Consider the following 14,356-nt stretch of genomic DNA (forward strand, 5'->3'; position numbering starts at 1 on the left):
CACAATTTGGTGTTCCTTAGTCTCCTTGAAAGCACATTTGTAAGAGATCAACTAGGGGTAAAAACCTAGAAAAAGCAAAGATTTGCTAAGAGATAAAGGAGCTCTATGATGTATGAACCCATTTCTACCTTCTAGTCTAACGTAATGTATACAGATCGTTACCCGCCCTCGCTCCATCTCCTTCGTAGTCATGACGATGACATGTGTATTCTCCTGATACACCATCTTCCAGAAGTCAACCACCGTATTCTGTAGGCACCCTTGGGTGGCGATGAAAATTTTGCCCTCATCCACATGGCGTCCTTCTTCATGCATACTCTGTACACCACGGACATTGAAACAGTGGATTAAGAACCGACACAAGGACTATTAACTCATGTATTCTCAACGAAAAATGTGTTGAATTGTTACTTATAAAGTGGGTAGTTTATTTTACTGTGTGACGTATAAATATCGACAATGGAAGATAAACTACCATGACTATTCTACATTGTGTATAAGTGCCTTCTTCTGGCTTATCGTAATAAATGGCCTTGTACAGGACTCACTCTGATGCAGTTGGCATTGATGTAGTCCGAACCAGGAACATCTGGATCTATCTCCTGGAGTTCCACCCGAGTTGTGTCGACTGAAAAAACACAAGTCAAACTCTCAAGAGCGCACAATTTTGTTTAGATCACACTTTGTGTTTTTCTTTCCAAAACTAATGTCAATTGATGGGTTGCGAGTTATCAAATAAAAGTCCTCGCAGTCTGCCGAGGCTTCAACATTCTGATGTATATCTGCGTCATTGTTTCCACAGGAAGTTGGAGAGACAGGATATGGTTGCTGCAAGACTCACAGGGGAGGATGTTCTTGTATCTGTTTTTACTCTTGTTTTCTGGCTTCTGGCCTTCTTTCCGGGGATACAGCAGTTTGCACTCCTGCTGCTGAAGTACCTGTTAAAGAAGATGAACGGGAAAGTGAGATGTTCAGGTTCAAACATTTGACACAACATTTTGATTTGTTTCCAGGAAAGGTGAACAGGGCATTTGTAAAGTGTAATGGACATTTAACGCAGTAGGGGACCCTCTGGAGTAGAGACACTGGCCCAATCCCAGAGTCCCCCCCCCAAACCCTGAGCCCCCAGGGACCTAACTCAAGCCACCTGTCAAGTGGTTGAAAGAGACTAAAATAAATAATTGACAGGGTTCATACACATTTTGACCAATGGATCTCCATGACTTCAAAATAAACTTCCATGACTTTTTGTGAAATCTCTGTATACATAAAAAAGTGAGAAATGTTCCCCTACATTCAATTAGGCCCCAAGAAAGTGTGTTTTTTATGTTTACCATATGCATAAAATAAAGACCAAACGAAAAGAATCAAACGATCTCCTGTCATTCGCAGAAAATAAAGTCACGTATCAGCAGCTCAATGACAAACCACACCGAAGGAACAACGTCACACCCCCGGTTTACTACTTGGAATTGCGCCCAGCAGACGGGGAGCGCATCGGAAAATACCGGTGTCTCGTACGGAGGCTGAAGAGAGACGTGCTACTCGGCGTGTAGCCTCGTTAGCAGGCGCCCTCTGATGGGGTTCCTGTAGTAGCTCGTTAATGGCGCTCTCCTATGTTTGAAATATCTAAACGTCCTGCCTCCACATTACTTTCATTCTGCTCGTCCCGGGTCTCTGTCCCAACTCATGACGTGCACGTCCATATGTACCGTTAGCTAACCACGGTTGAATCTACACGTCCCTGCACAGTGGATGACTGCTGAGCTACGGCCATCGAACTTTTCACTTAGGTTGCGTTCACAAAACCACGGTGTGAACTATTTGCTGGGAGTATGAGAGCGTCCTGCTCATATTTCTCTCTTTAAAACCATATGATTTGAAACGTATCTTAAATGAATCACATGAAAATATAAATATAACAAATTTCCATGACTTTTGGGATTTTATTTGTTCCATTTCTTTTCCAGGCCTGGAAATGAGCATTTTAAAATTCTATGACTTTTCATGATTTTCATGACCGTACGAACCCTGAATTGATGAATACATTAGTAAATCTCAACTCATTTGTGTGGGGTTTTAAATATAAACACCAATATGTACATTGAATCCCGATTATAACTTCCTATCGCATTGACTTGTGGGTAATTCCCTTTGGCAAAGTGAGCATCTAATGAGGACTAAAAGACAAGTTAATAAAGCGGTCAAAATCTCAGCCCTCAAACACTAGCGTTATGACAGTGGGACTGAACCAAACCCTCAGAGTCCGTAAGGGTGGAGACTGGGATTGGGTTTGCATGAATTAGTGTTCAGGTGATACACTTAGAGGAAGCGTTTCATCTTTGAGTCTCAAAAGCTCCTCTGTCATTCAATTCATCTCTGACTCATTTGTGTGTTTATCTTCAGTTCTTGATGTATTAACATCAACAGTTATTTGCATTAAATACAACTGCTGATATACAGGTTTTAGCTGATCCATATAGCATAATATTGTCTGTATTGCATCACCCACACTGACTTCAGCACAGAAATGTCATTCAAATTCATTTGAAAATTATTCTAATTTCCCTCGACAGACCGATAAATAACTCACCCAAATAGCTCAGCTTTGGCATACAGCATAATATCACATTCATATGAACACTGGCTGCTGTGGAAATATTATATAACCTGTAAACTCAAAATGTGTTTTAGGCTACATACCTCAAATTCCTCCCAGAATCCTTGTTTGGGTTTTTCAGAGTTGTCTGCTACTTTGTTGAGCTCTCGTACCCGGTTCTCAATGTTGGCTGCATTTATCCTGGTGGCGTTGAAGGGCTGTCGGCGGAAATGGAATCAACTTAGAAAAACAAGTAGTTTTAGTGAATCTAAAAAGTTGGGACACAGTACGCCAAGGATGGCCCCGGCAAAGCCGTGGTCCTCTCCCACACCTGCTTGAGGTGCACTACGATGCCACTTTTCTCCACCATGGGGTTCTTCTTGTAGTGATCCACCAGGTCGGCCAGCGTGTCGAACCGCTCGCCGCCGCCCACGTCGTATTTACCGTCCTGCTGGAGGAAAACGTCACCACGTCAAACCACGTTTGTACACAGCAAGCCGGCAATTCAGACCTCAATCTGAACAGCCATGAAGACAATTACAAAATCAGCCTATTATCAACTAAAGAATATTTTTCAAGGATTAAGGACTTTGAAACAGGATTTGGAAAAATGCGTCCATGCATTGATCTTCATTCGAGTGGACTACTGTAGCGGTGGGTTCACAGGTAAAAAGCCACTCTGAATGCTGCAGACCCAGTAGGTGGATCCAGTCACTCAAGTCCTAAGGTCTTTACACTGGCTTCCCGTCCAACAAACAGTTGACTGGATTTAAATACATGTCTGACCTGCTGCTGTGTTACGAAACAATTGAACCAGGTGTAAGGATGAAGTAGTGTCTTGTTACTGTTTATCTCATAAACTGCACTGAAACCTTTATGGCCCCAAATTATTTTAACTGTATTTGCTAACGGTGGTTGCCTGTGTTGGTGATGAAGTTGCGGTGGTAGAAAAAAGCCGGACTGCTGAAAGTGTGCAGTCTGAGAGGTCAAGGAGAGCAATCTAACCTGGTAGCGGATCATGACGTGGGTGACCTTGGTCTTGCGGTCCACGTTCTCGTGTTTCTCCTCATTGGTGAGAACTGACAGAACAAAGTCGCCCGGTTTACTCTGGCTCTCCCGGACCAGGAAGCTTCCGGCCTTGCCTTTGTCCGTGAGTAGTTTTTCCGCATCTCGCCCAGACAGGTGCCCATGATACCACCTGGCCACGGGGGGGGGGGAGAACAGAGTTAGGTGGCACAAGACGTGAGCCCTGAAACAACGTTTGGTTGGTGGTTCGAATCCCGGGTGCCCCATGGGCCATGTCGAAGTGTCCCTGAGCAGGACACCTAACCCCCATTTGCTTCCCAAGCAAAATGTAATGCATGGGTTGTAATGTAAGTGGCTTTGGATAAAAGCGTCAGCTAAATGACATGTAATGTAATGACAACCGGACAGCCTAAGCGACTGGACATGCAAACTATTTGCTTATCTATACATCCAGCAGTTACTGGATGGAGTCACTGAGGGACATATCTGGCCCCTTAGGTAGGAAATGCTTCACTATCTTTAGTGGGTGTTGGTGAATATTGGGTTTTAAATGTTTTTTGCTGAAAACATTAGCCTGTGTGGGTAGGACAGTGAACGTGGGGCTGAAGCTCACTATTAAAAAAAGTCTGTAGAGCAGAGGAGGTGCCGATTTAATATCTTCATTTCATTATATTATTGTAGAAATCTGAATTACAGCCACTTAAAATGATGGTGAGAACAGTCACCAGAAAAACAACTGAATGCAACCATTTTAAACACAGTGCACATCCGTTTGCATTATTTACTGAATGGGTTTCTTCACTGTGTGTCTTTTCATCTTCTGTAGAGATCAAGAAGCTCAGCCCCAAGCTAGATGCTGTTGCAAAGCAAACAAATCGAGGAGACAAGGAACAACAGTTGAGGAGGAAACTTGAGCAACTGAGGGGGAGGATAAGTAATCTACTTCCTGCCTTAAGGGAAAATGTTGTACATTGTGGTGCTCGTGTTTAGGATAATGTATATCTGTGAGTGCATCTTGAGCATAGACTCCGACTTGAAAAGAAGTGTCTCTCAAATTGCTGCAGCCTCAAATCAGCTTCTGATGTTAGTTACATGAAAAACCTGCATGCGTGCATTTTCTTTTTCCAGTGTGGTGAGCAACGTGTAGGAGGCTCAAGAGGCCTGTAGAGTGGAGAAACCACACAAACCAGAGCCACAAGTTGTGCTTCGACCTAAATGGAAACATAAATATACACATTGCAATGTGCCGATGGGTAGAAAAAGAAGATACACAACCCACTGAGTGCGAGATGACAGCAAACGGTTACAAAGGGGCGATTTGCAAATTATAATATGATCGTGTGTGTGTGTGCATGGATTCCTGGTATTCTTACACCAGCTGCCTTAGACTCCCACTGCAGTGAAGAGGTGATGTGTGATGCAGATTCAGTGTTTTATATGGAGAATTCAATGGCATATGGTTCAACTCTATATTACCTCCCAACTAAATTGCTAACATTCACTAACTTTTGTTGCTTAAATTATTGATTTTAAACAAACTATAAAATAAAGTATTTGTTTCAAGCAGCACCAACTGATATAGTTACAATTTGAAGGATCTTCAGTGAGTACAAAGTGCCAATCAAATGTGTCAACCTTGCATGACCACAATGTATTTCATCTCTTAATTAATCAGAAATGTGTTTGGGGGAAAACAGAAAGTGTTATCTACCATTCCCATTTAAAGTCCAGGTGTGTCTGCAACTGGCACATTACTATTCAAATAGCGGAGGGTGCGATTCGGAGACGTCAGCGTTTTCTGCAGTGAAAATAATTTTTTCCAACAACAAATGTGGTTTGAAGCACAATATAGTGTTAGATAAAAATGTCTTTTTAATTCGAATTTCCCTAGAATTGTTATATTAGCGTTGAAGTGAAGTGTCCAAACTACTAGGGACAGCATTAATAGTTTGCAACTATGCGTTTAAGACGAAGGCTGATAAGGTTGCGTTACGCGGAGGCCTGCAGCCTGGCAGGCGATGAGAAACAACACAAGTAACGTTATGTAAGTAATGCACAAAAGAGCCTCAAAACGCCACAGGGGGGAAGGGGGGGGCAAACTTAAAAGTAGCCTATCACACACACACACACACACACACACACACACACACCCCATCATCATCAACCCACACCCGTAGATGAGGAGAAGAGAGGCTGAGTGGACACAAGGCATAAATATAGCACTCCTTGACTCATGACACATTTTGTTCGGACAAATCTGTGTGGGATAACTTTCCCATTATGAGTCGTCTCAAATAGACAGTACCCGGAATGCAAGAAATTAGGTATTTGACTAAAAACACAATTTGTAGCACTTACATTGTACTTATAATGGCTTTTATTTATAGCAAGTTGCAAATCGGGATTATTTGTTTCTTGTTCCTCTAAGTTTGTATCCTTATTTTTGAAATGCACTTATTATAAGTCACTTTGGATAAAAGAGTCAGCTAAATGACGCTCATAATTTCTGTTGTGAAACCTCAAATGTAGGCACATAATACAAAAAATGTTATTTTATGTCCATGTCCCAAATCAGATAAGCCTGCCTCATTTTGTCCAGGGTGGTGTTCTCTGCAAGGTAGAAAATGCCAGTGTAACAGCATTTGAGGTGCAGCAGGATACTGTGAGAGCACTGGAAACTATACTCTAGACATCTTCTAGGTGGTTTGGCTGCTTCTCTTTGCAGGATGTGGTTTGACAGCAAAACAACGCTAAAGCCGTCAGAATCTGGTCAGGGAGAAAGTTCTAATGCAGTTGTAACGAGGTGACCTCAGACAGCTTCATATGTGCTCTGCTGTATGTGAATGTCAGCCGGCTCGCACCTCTCAGACGTCGGGTCCTGGCAGTTAAGTGGGTACTTGAGTTCGATGACATGGCCGTTCCTCTCACGTAAGAGATCCTGCTGCTCCGTGTAATACTGCACCAGCTCGGCCAGCGTGGCAAACTTCTCGCCTCCGTACAGGTCGTAGTAGTCGCCCGAGTTCTGGATCTTTATGTGGGTCACCTCATCGTCGCGTCTGAGTGGGAGAAAGCACAGTGGGGATTCATCAGTCAGCCGGGTAGCATGTACACAGAGGTGGGCTCACTCTGAAGAAGCACACAGAATTCTTCTCTACGGCTTTTCCTCTTGCACCCTGTAGTTAAAAATGAACCACACACACACACACACACACACACACACACACACACACGACTCTGCAGCAGGGGTAAACTAAACACATGTTAAGCGTGGTGACACTCAAGCGTCAGAGTGGGATTAGCCGGGCAGTCGGTTCCATCTGATCCAAGACATTCATTTTACTTTGTCGATATGCACGCCTCCGTGCCGTTCTCTCTGCAAAGTGATGAGCGGCTAATGGTCATCTCAAATGGGACAACTTCCATTTCCTTCCACCACTCGTCTCCTTGCATTTCACTTTCCCCCTTATTTTCTCTTTGCTTCCTCCCACTCAGCGTACACCCTTTGCTTGCTTTACTCTCTCCCTCTTTCTAGCAGTGCTTCCTGGTAATTGCTTTTGGCTTTATTAGTGGGTGCTGGCAGGGTGCCACAGGTCTCAGACCCTGTTAAAAGGCACCTCCTCAAGTCACGGGCCAAAGCCCCCTCTCTCAGAGTAAAACCCCATTAACTCTGGAATGAGCCAAACAACTTCCTGGTCTGCCTCTTTCAGACTGATAACATTTATGGATTTATTATGAGGGAGTTTCAGAAGCCACAGTGAGCATCAAGTCTGTTCAGCTACAATAATGGCCGATGTGTTTTTTTCTCCATGTTTCACTGAAGGAGTAAGAAGGTCCTCCATCAGGACACAATCTATTGCCGCTTTTTAATTGTAAAGTTATCCTCCCAACCCACTCAAATAACTAATCAACACAGTTATTTAGCAGACATCGAAGCTATAACGGCAAAGGCAACCAAATTGATTCATTCACTTCAACTTTTTTGCATGGTTCTGATAGAACACTGAAACCTTTTTGGTGACCCCGCTTGTGTCAGCAGCCTCTTATTCCAGTTCAGGTTCCTGCTTTTGCAAATTGTTGTGAATGTTTAAGTTATTTTCACACATTTCATTTAAAAAAAAACTCCCCTTAATTTGGATGCCATTTGATCCTATTCATTATGATCTAATGTAATTAATGTGAGAAATGAACTGGCTGAGGATTTAAGAAAAGCAGTTATGACAAATGGCTTGCAGGAGCAGAGAATCCAAACATTTTGCCTGAAAACTAATGCAAAGAACCCTGCACTTATCATCTTGTTGCGGATGTGGCATCACACCGCGGTGATGTACATCGATGGGAAGCACAAGCTTGACCAAAGTCCTGTATTTACAAATTGTGTTCTCAGTCACATCCTGTAGGATGTTGAGGAATTACACAAATAGATTACACTAAAAATGTAAACATGTTTTTATCCGAGAGGGAAGAAAAACTATCAAAGTGTAAAACCCATAATGCCAACTTTCAGCACAACAAGAATGTCTAATAGTCTTTCCTATTCATTTCTTTTGATGATACATTTCCTGCTTTTAACTAGTTTGCACTGATCGGGCTGACTGAACTGAACGGAAGGGCAAACGGACATAATGTCTCAGTCCATGTTAACAGAACATTGTCGTTCAGCTGCAGGTTCACACACTACATCTGTGGGCGGGATTAAGTGTTAAAAACTTCTAGCCAGAACATTGGAGTGTGTACAGTATTCGGATCAGTCTGACTAAACTACATGCAGAGCCAAGATGAGGACAAACACACACGTCCATGTATATACAAATGATAACTTGCTTTGCCTGAAGGTATATCAAGCAATATTTCCCCTCTCCGCAGAGCCTGAAACCACTTTTTTACTATACTCTGTCCACTTATCAAATTGAGGGTGATAAAGTTTTTTCCTCCCCTCTCGAGTCTACTACTCCACTGGTTTTACCCCAAATTCTAAAGGACGCATCTTCAAGTCTGATATAAAATGTGAGAAGTAATACGAGGTCATTTAAATGTGAGACTGCCCTGAGGCGGTGTGAAAAAAAGAACAGGCCTAAAACCAACGCATCATTCCTCTGCCCACATGGGCTTCAACTACCAAACAATAGCTTCTTACAGTGCCGGGGTGAAGGTTCAGTCTAATCAATCCCCTGCTTGGCTCTGCTACTCAGCTGATATCTAGTCATAGAACAGATGTTGCAGGCTATGTGACAGTCTTCCCCAAACATTGTTATCAAATAAAGATATGGGAAAGATGGATGTGGGGAACCAGACTTGGAACATGACTGGACTTTTACAGTCTCATTTTTCTGCCAAAACATAGTCTAAAAATAACCGTTAAGTAACAACCACTGTCAGTAAGTCAAAAGTGCATTGTCAGAGGAAGAGTTTCTGTATTCTAATCTTTTGTTCATCATAATCACCAAGATGTGTGTCATGGTGTGCGCACTAAAATCACCTGGCCTACCTAATGTTGATTGCGTGTAAAAACACTGATTTGCATGTTACACAGGTGTGGTTCTTGCTACGGATCCACAGTGGTTTTCAGATGGTGGCCAAAGGGAGACGACAGAACGCACAGTCAACATATGAATCAAGAGAAACTGTTGAAACACGCTGAGACGGACCAAACATAAAAAAAAAAAAATCAGTCTTCACATTAACGACGGTACAATATTCTATAAATAGCCTTAGCTAGTAAACTCCAGCTGGTATTATATAATGCAGAGGCTATGAGGAGATCCATTCGCTATGGTAACTTGGCCTGCAAAAGTCTCTCTTAAGATTGCCCTTAAAATGTCTCCTCTGGGTCTTTGGCGGGAATAGAGAGCATGGAAAATGAGATAACTCAAGACTGATTCCCACAGACTTTTTCTGCATTAAACTTTTTTCAGACGGGAATAAGAAACTCCGAATTTATCGCATTTTCAAACCCTTCAAAACGCTCTCATTAGCATTTCTAGCATCTGAGCCTTCAGTTCACTTCGACAGCCTGACCCACACCCACCCCCCCACCCCCTCCCTGTGGCTCGTGGGGCAGAGAAGAAGAGGAGAGGAAGAGAGAGGCAGATAAGACAGCAGCGAGAGGGAGACCACATACTTCCTGAGCGGCGACCATTACAAGCTGAACATTTGCAGTCACTATATCACGCTCATAATGGCCGGGGTAAGATGAAACCTGGGTAATGACTGGACTAATTAGCCTCTCCTCTCTACTCCGATAAGACGAGTGTGTGTGTGTGTGTGTGTCCGTATTTGAAATGGTGATAGAGTTAGAAGCAGGGTAAGCAAGATAAGAATAGCTTCTGTAGATGCAGAATAATGGCGTAATTATCTTCAGTCTGTTCTAGTATTTTCTGCATTTCACAGACGTTATTTTGGTGAAAAGCTCCTGAACATTTGCGGAGAAAAGATCAGGCTATAGAATTGCATGGCATATTCATATAATAATATAATTTACACTTTTGTAGAGTTCCTTTGTTGCACTGATGGCGGGGAACTGGAGCTGTAGAACTTGTGAGTTGGCAGAAAGCTACATGTGGAGTTTAGTTTTGGCCTCTAAGTGGGTAGATAAAGGGTATTATGCAGGACACGCGTACATGAACAACCCAGTACTCACTGGTATTCCGTGTCACATGTTTTGAGGTTACAGCTTTAAGATGAAATTTTAGAGGGCCAAAATATTGTTTGTTTGTTCCAATATCATAGAAAATCAATTGTAAGGCATAAATTGATCCCTAAAGAAAGCATGAAGTAAAAGACGTTACAATAAACGTACGGACAGTTTATGTTGTGTACACTTTTAAAAAGTCAGTTAACACGTTTTTCAACAAAATAACCTGATGATTTCATACTTTTTGTGGAAAATATCAACATTCGCACTAATGGCGCTCATGAAAACGTATTTAATCTTTCAACCTTAAATCCAATTACAAATCCAAAAGTGTGGTATTCAAAAAAGGAACAAGGAGTGGAAACATGAAAAATGTCTGCGTGAGCCTCATGAGCTGAACATTAAAGGTAATAAGATATTGGCAGACGTCACGGTAGCCCAAATCAGCACCTTGAATTAGTCCTTATTGACTCAGTAAACTCATCTTAGCAACAAGTTCAAGTCTGCATGTTCACACCAGACCAAGTAATGCTCAATTGGCAAAGGATCAGAGTGTACTGAACATTCGTTCATGACTTTCGAACGAACCTTTTCATTAGGAGGAGGATGAGTCTCTTGCAGTTGTGTTATTTCTAACTTAGCGTCTCCTCCATGTCAAGTGAACTTGCCTCCTCCGTCCTTACTTACCTTCCTTAGCAGGTGGCGAGGCTGCACACTCGCCACTTGACCTGCGTGTGAACGTTTATTTAATGTCTGTCACGACCACAAACTGTGGCTGCAACCTACCCCACCAACCTTCCTGTGGTGCGTGTGATTTACGACACCACAGACACACACACACCACAGGCAGTGAAGGTCAAAGCATTAGCAAGTCCCTCGCTTGTTAACATTATTTAAAAGCTAGCAGCTGCCGTCTGACTTCACCGTTTCCTTTGCCTTTTTATGTCCCCTTTTCTCTTAGAAGCACGCACACATTAACAAACACAAAAAGCCTCTCGCTGCCCGTCCCGTCTGCAGCAAATGGGCTTTCATCCAGGACTTCCAGGCCGGAGTGATGTATCTCTTAAATGAGTCTGTTGCCAAGGAAGTTGGCACTCTTCGTCGATCTCAGTTGGTTTCCTGCTCTCTGTAATCAGCGCAGCACGATGGCAGAGTCCTCCTACTTACCGGAAATGCCCCCGTTCTCTGCAACACACCAGGGCTGAAAATTACAGCGATGAGGAGAAATATTTTCTCGGGCATGAATGGCATCCGGCTGTGCTTGTTCCAACTCCGCTCCGTGCCACCCGGCTGCCCGCCACATGACTTTTCTGGCTAAATCTGGCTGTGATGTCACCAAATCCCATATTCCAGATCTGTTATTCAACCTGTCCCTTGAAACACTTGCACAAAACAACTTCTGTTCAAAGGCCATCTATTTTCGCATGGACCAAATGTTACATCACTAGTTGAGCCACGGGCGGCTCAAAGCACCCAGGAGATCGCTCCTCCCTCTCAGACTGAAATCAGGGAATCTGAATCAAACACACGGACTTTAGCCCAAAACATTTGTACGTAACAATGATCCTCCGGCCTCTCAACACGACTGCATCGGGGCTTTGTTTGTCCTCAGGGCTGAGCTTTGAACCAAAGGTGAGAACGGTCCGATTAATGAACAGCGAGGCCGGAAGCGTGGCCAACGGCATTGGACAGCAGAAGGAAGCGAGGGGGCGCTCGCTTACCTGACCGAGAGGGTGAAATCCCCCGGATTGCTCTTGCTCGGCCGGGCCAGGAAACTGCCGTGGACGCCCCGTGTCAACAGGAGCTGCTCTGCCTCGATTCCGGTGATGTTGGGGTGGAACCACCTAAAACAGCAGAGAACTGTTAAAAATGTATACAATATGTTGAGACTAGACTGGCCCAAACACAATAGATCTCCCGAGTTCAAACCAGTATATCATTCATTTTTCTAATGCCACTTATGTAACGATCTGGAGGAGTGGGGGTTCTGAAATATTCCCTATGCGGCGATGTGTAGACTTTCATATGTGTAGCTTCACACTGACCTTACTTCAGCCAAGATGGAAACATTAGATCACCTGATAGAAGCTGCTAAAACAGAAAGTATTGTACAGAATAAATGCAGACAAAAGTATTTGGAGAGCGGTGCGTCCTCTGTTGGTTCGGCGATGGTCTCAATTCCAGCCAACTTTAAATTAACAACGAGGAAGTTCAGACTTTGAGCTCCAATTCACTTCACACTACATTCAAGTTCACTAAAAGGACTGTGCTCGAGACAAGTGTTGGCTATATGCAACATCAGGACGTGTACAGCTCCAGGATTCTTAAATGTCACTGAACAAACTGACTTAATTGGCTATCTCTGGTCACAGCTCCATAATTAGCTGCTGCGAAGACTTGAGTGAGCGTACAAAGAACCAACTAACCACTTAAATAGTTTAGTGGTGTCTCAACCCTCTTTCTTCATGACGATTGCATTAAATCAGCTCGGAACGCTGGACGTTACCACCATGGTTGTTTTGGCCGAAAAGTGGAGGGAAAATAGCTGACAATTTACTACGATACTGTGTGTTTATGGCGGGTTTATTAGTTTCTGCTTGATAACATCCTTTGCAACAAAAACACAACTTTTTCCCCCCAAGAATTTAAAGGCCAGTTAGTTCAATTTACAATATCATCATACCTTAGGCCTCACATCATTTGCATGCTGTTGTTGACACTTAAGGGTAAAATGTCATCAACAAATAAATGGAGGGCTCCTCAATAGCACTTGAATAAATAAACCAAAGCATTTCTGAACGCCAACTTGACCTGACTAACCCACTTTTCCCAAAGTGAGGTGAAAGAGGAACAACTTTCAGCAGATCTGAATTGGGAGCAATGGTATGTGCTGAAAGTGATCCCATGAAATTAAAGTATAGTTTTCCATTAATGTTCTATTAGTAAATATGGTAAGTATACTTACTTACATACTCTATGTCAGTAGGGAAGTACACTCAGTACTGCAAAGCCAAAGCTGATTACACGTCACTTCCTCTGTTGCAGAACACCACAAATATTTATCCTGTGCACTTCTTAGCCATGTTGACCGATTATCTGGGTTGTGTACTCACGCTGGAGTGTTTGACACTGCCACTTACCCGAACCAAAACCTAGTCACAAACAGCCGGAACATCTGTGCTTTGGCACCAACACAAGCGTGTTCAGTCGAAGCAGAGTTAAATAACGTGCTGAAGAAGAGTACGTAAAGCAGTCCAAGGGGAGGGCTGGATATCAGCTGTGTAGATTTAAAGCTCATGTTTAAGCGGGGATCATTGGGTTAAACCTCCCTAACGACTGTAAATCCAACGAGCCATCCAAGGCCACATTGGTGGGCGGGGAGGTGGGGGGGGGGTGTCTGATGAAACTAAGTTTATCAGTGGATTTTCACAGAAGCATCCCACCAACCAGCTGGAGATCAACTCGAGTACAGAGACACATTTTAAACCACTGTGTCTGGTATAGTTAAAACTCTTTTTTAGAAGGAATAATGCATGTAAATGTTAATGATTCGTGACATGTAGACCAAATGACTCTTGGAAATCATGCATTTCACCTCCTAAATCATCGCCTTTCACTAGCACCCCCGGAGACATTACAAAGGCTTATTATTGATTAATATAACCCAGCAGAGCGCAGGCAGATGGTGACACAGTAGTGCCTTCATGGAGCCCGTGCGGAGGAGATCATATCTGAAAGCGTCGACAGTGGGCGAGCATTTAGGCGCCTCTCCTCTTGTACACTGTATGACAAACTCATGACAGTAAGATATAAATAAAGAGCCATGTGTCGGCTCAGCAGATCTTGTGTCCCCACGGAGCAGAATACTGTTGTAGTCACCAGATGGTCTGAATTTCGTATTACGTGATGCAACGCTGAGTTTAATATCCTCAAGAACACAAAAATATAAATATTACAGTAACACCTAAGCCTGACACTCTTATTGACCAGTGTCACACTGCCAGTGTGACTTAATTCAAATCAAATTAACTAGGAGGAACCTAAATTAAATTGGTAAAAGCTTGAAATTGCCTTTTGGTGGCGATATGCAAATGACACGT

General features: G+C 43.1%; 1 protein-coding gene across 3 annotated transcripts in view; it reads right to left on the minus strand.

Annotated features, from left to right (window-relative positions):
- Positions 1 to 14,356, minus strand: part of LOC119221895 (tyrosine-protein phosphatase non-receptor type 11) — a 30,374-nt gene that overhangs the window by 8,363 nt on the left and 7,655 nt on the right. For 2 of the 3 annotated variants that reach the window (XM_037478061.2, XM_037478064.2), the window contains exons 2-9: positions 11,978 to 12,100; positions 6,487 to 6,681; positions 3,605 to 3,797; positions 2,931 to 3,050; positions 2,704 to 2,817; positions 842 to 938; positions 549 to 628; positions 163 to 318 (exon numbers count right to left, since the gene is read on the minus strand). In XM_037478061.2, the coding sequence (XP_037333958.1) occupies positions 163 to 318; positions 549 to 628; positions 842 to 938; positions 2,704 to 2,817; positions 2,931 to 3,050; positions 3,605 to 3,797; positions 6,487 to 6,681; positions 11,978 to 12,100 (1,078 nt within the window). The remainder of the gene's footprint in view (positions 1 to 162; positions 319 to 548; positions 629 to 841; positions 939 to 2,703; positions 2,818 to 2,930; positions 3,051 to 3,604; positions 3,798 to 6,486; positions 6,682 to 11,977; positions 12,101 to 14,356) is intronic. The other variant, XM_037478063.2, reaches the window with a different exon arrangement.

The sequence above is a fragment of the Pungitius pungitius genome, chromosome 1 (assembly GCF_949316345.1).
Source record: "Pungitius pungitius chromosome 1, fPunPun2.1, whole genome shotgun sequence".
Taxonomy (NCBI): Eukaryota; Metazoa; Chordata; class Actinopteri; order Perciformes; family Gasterosteidae; genus Pungitius; species Pungitius pungitius.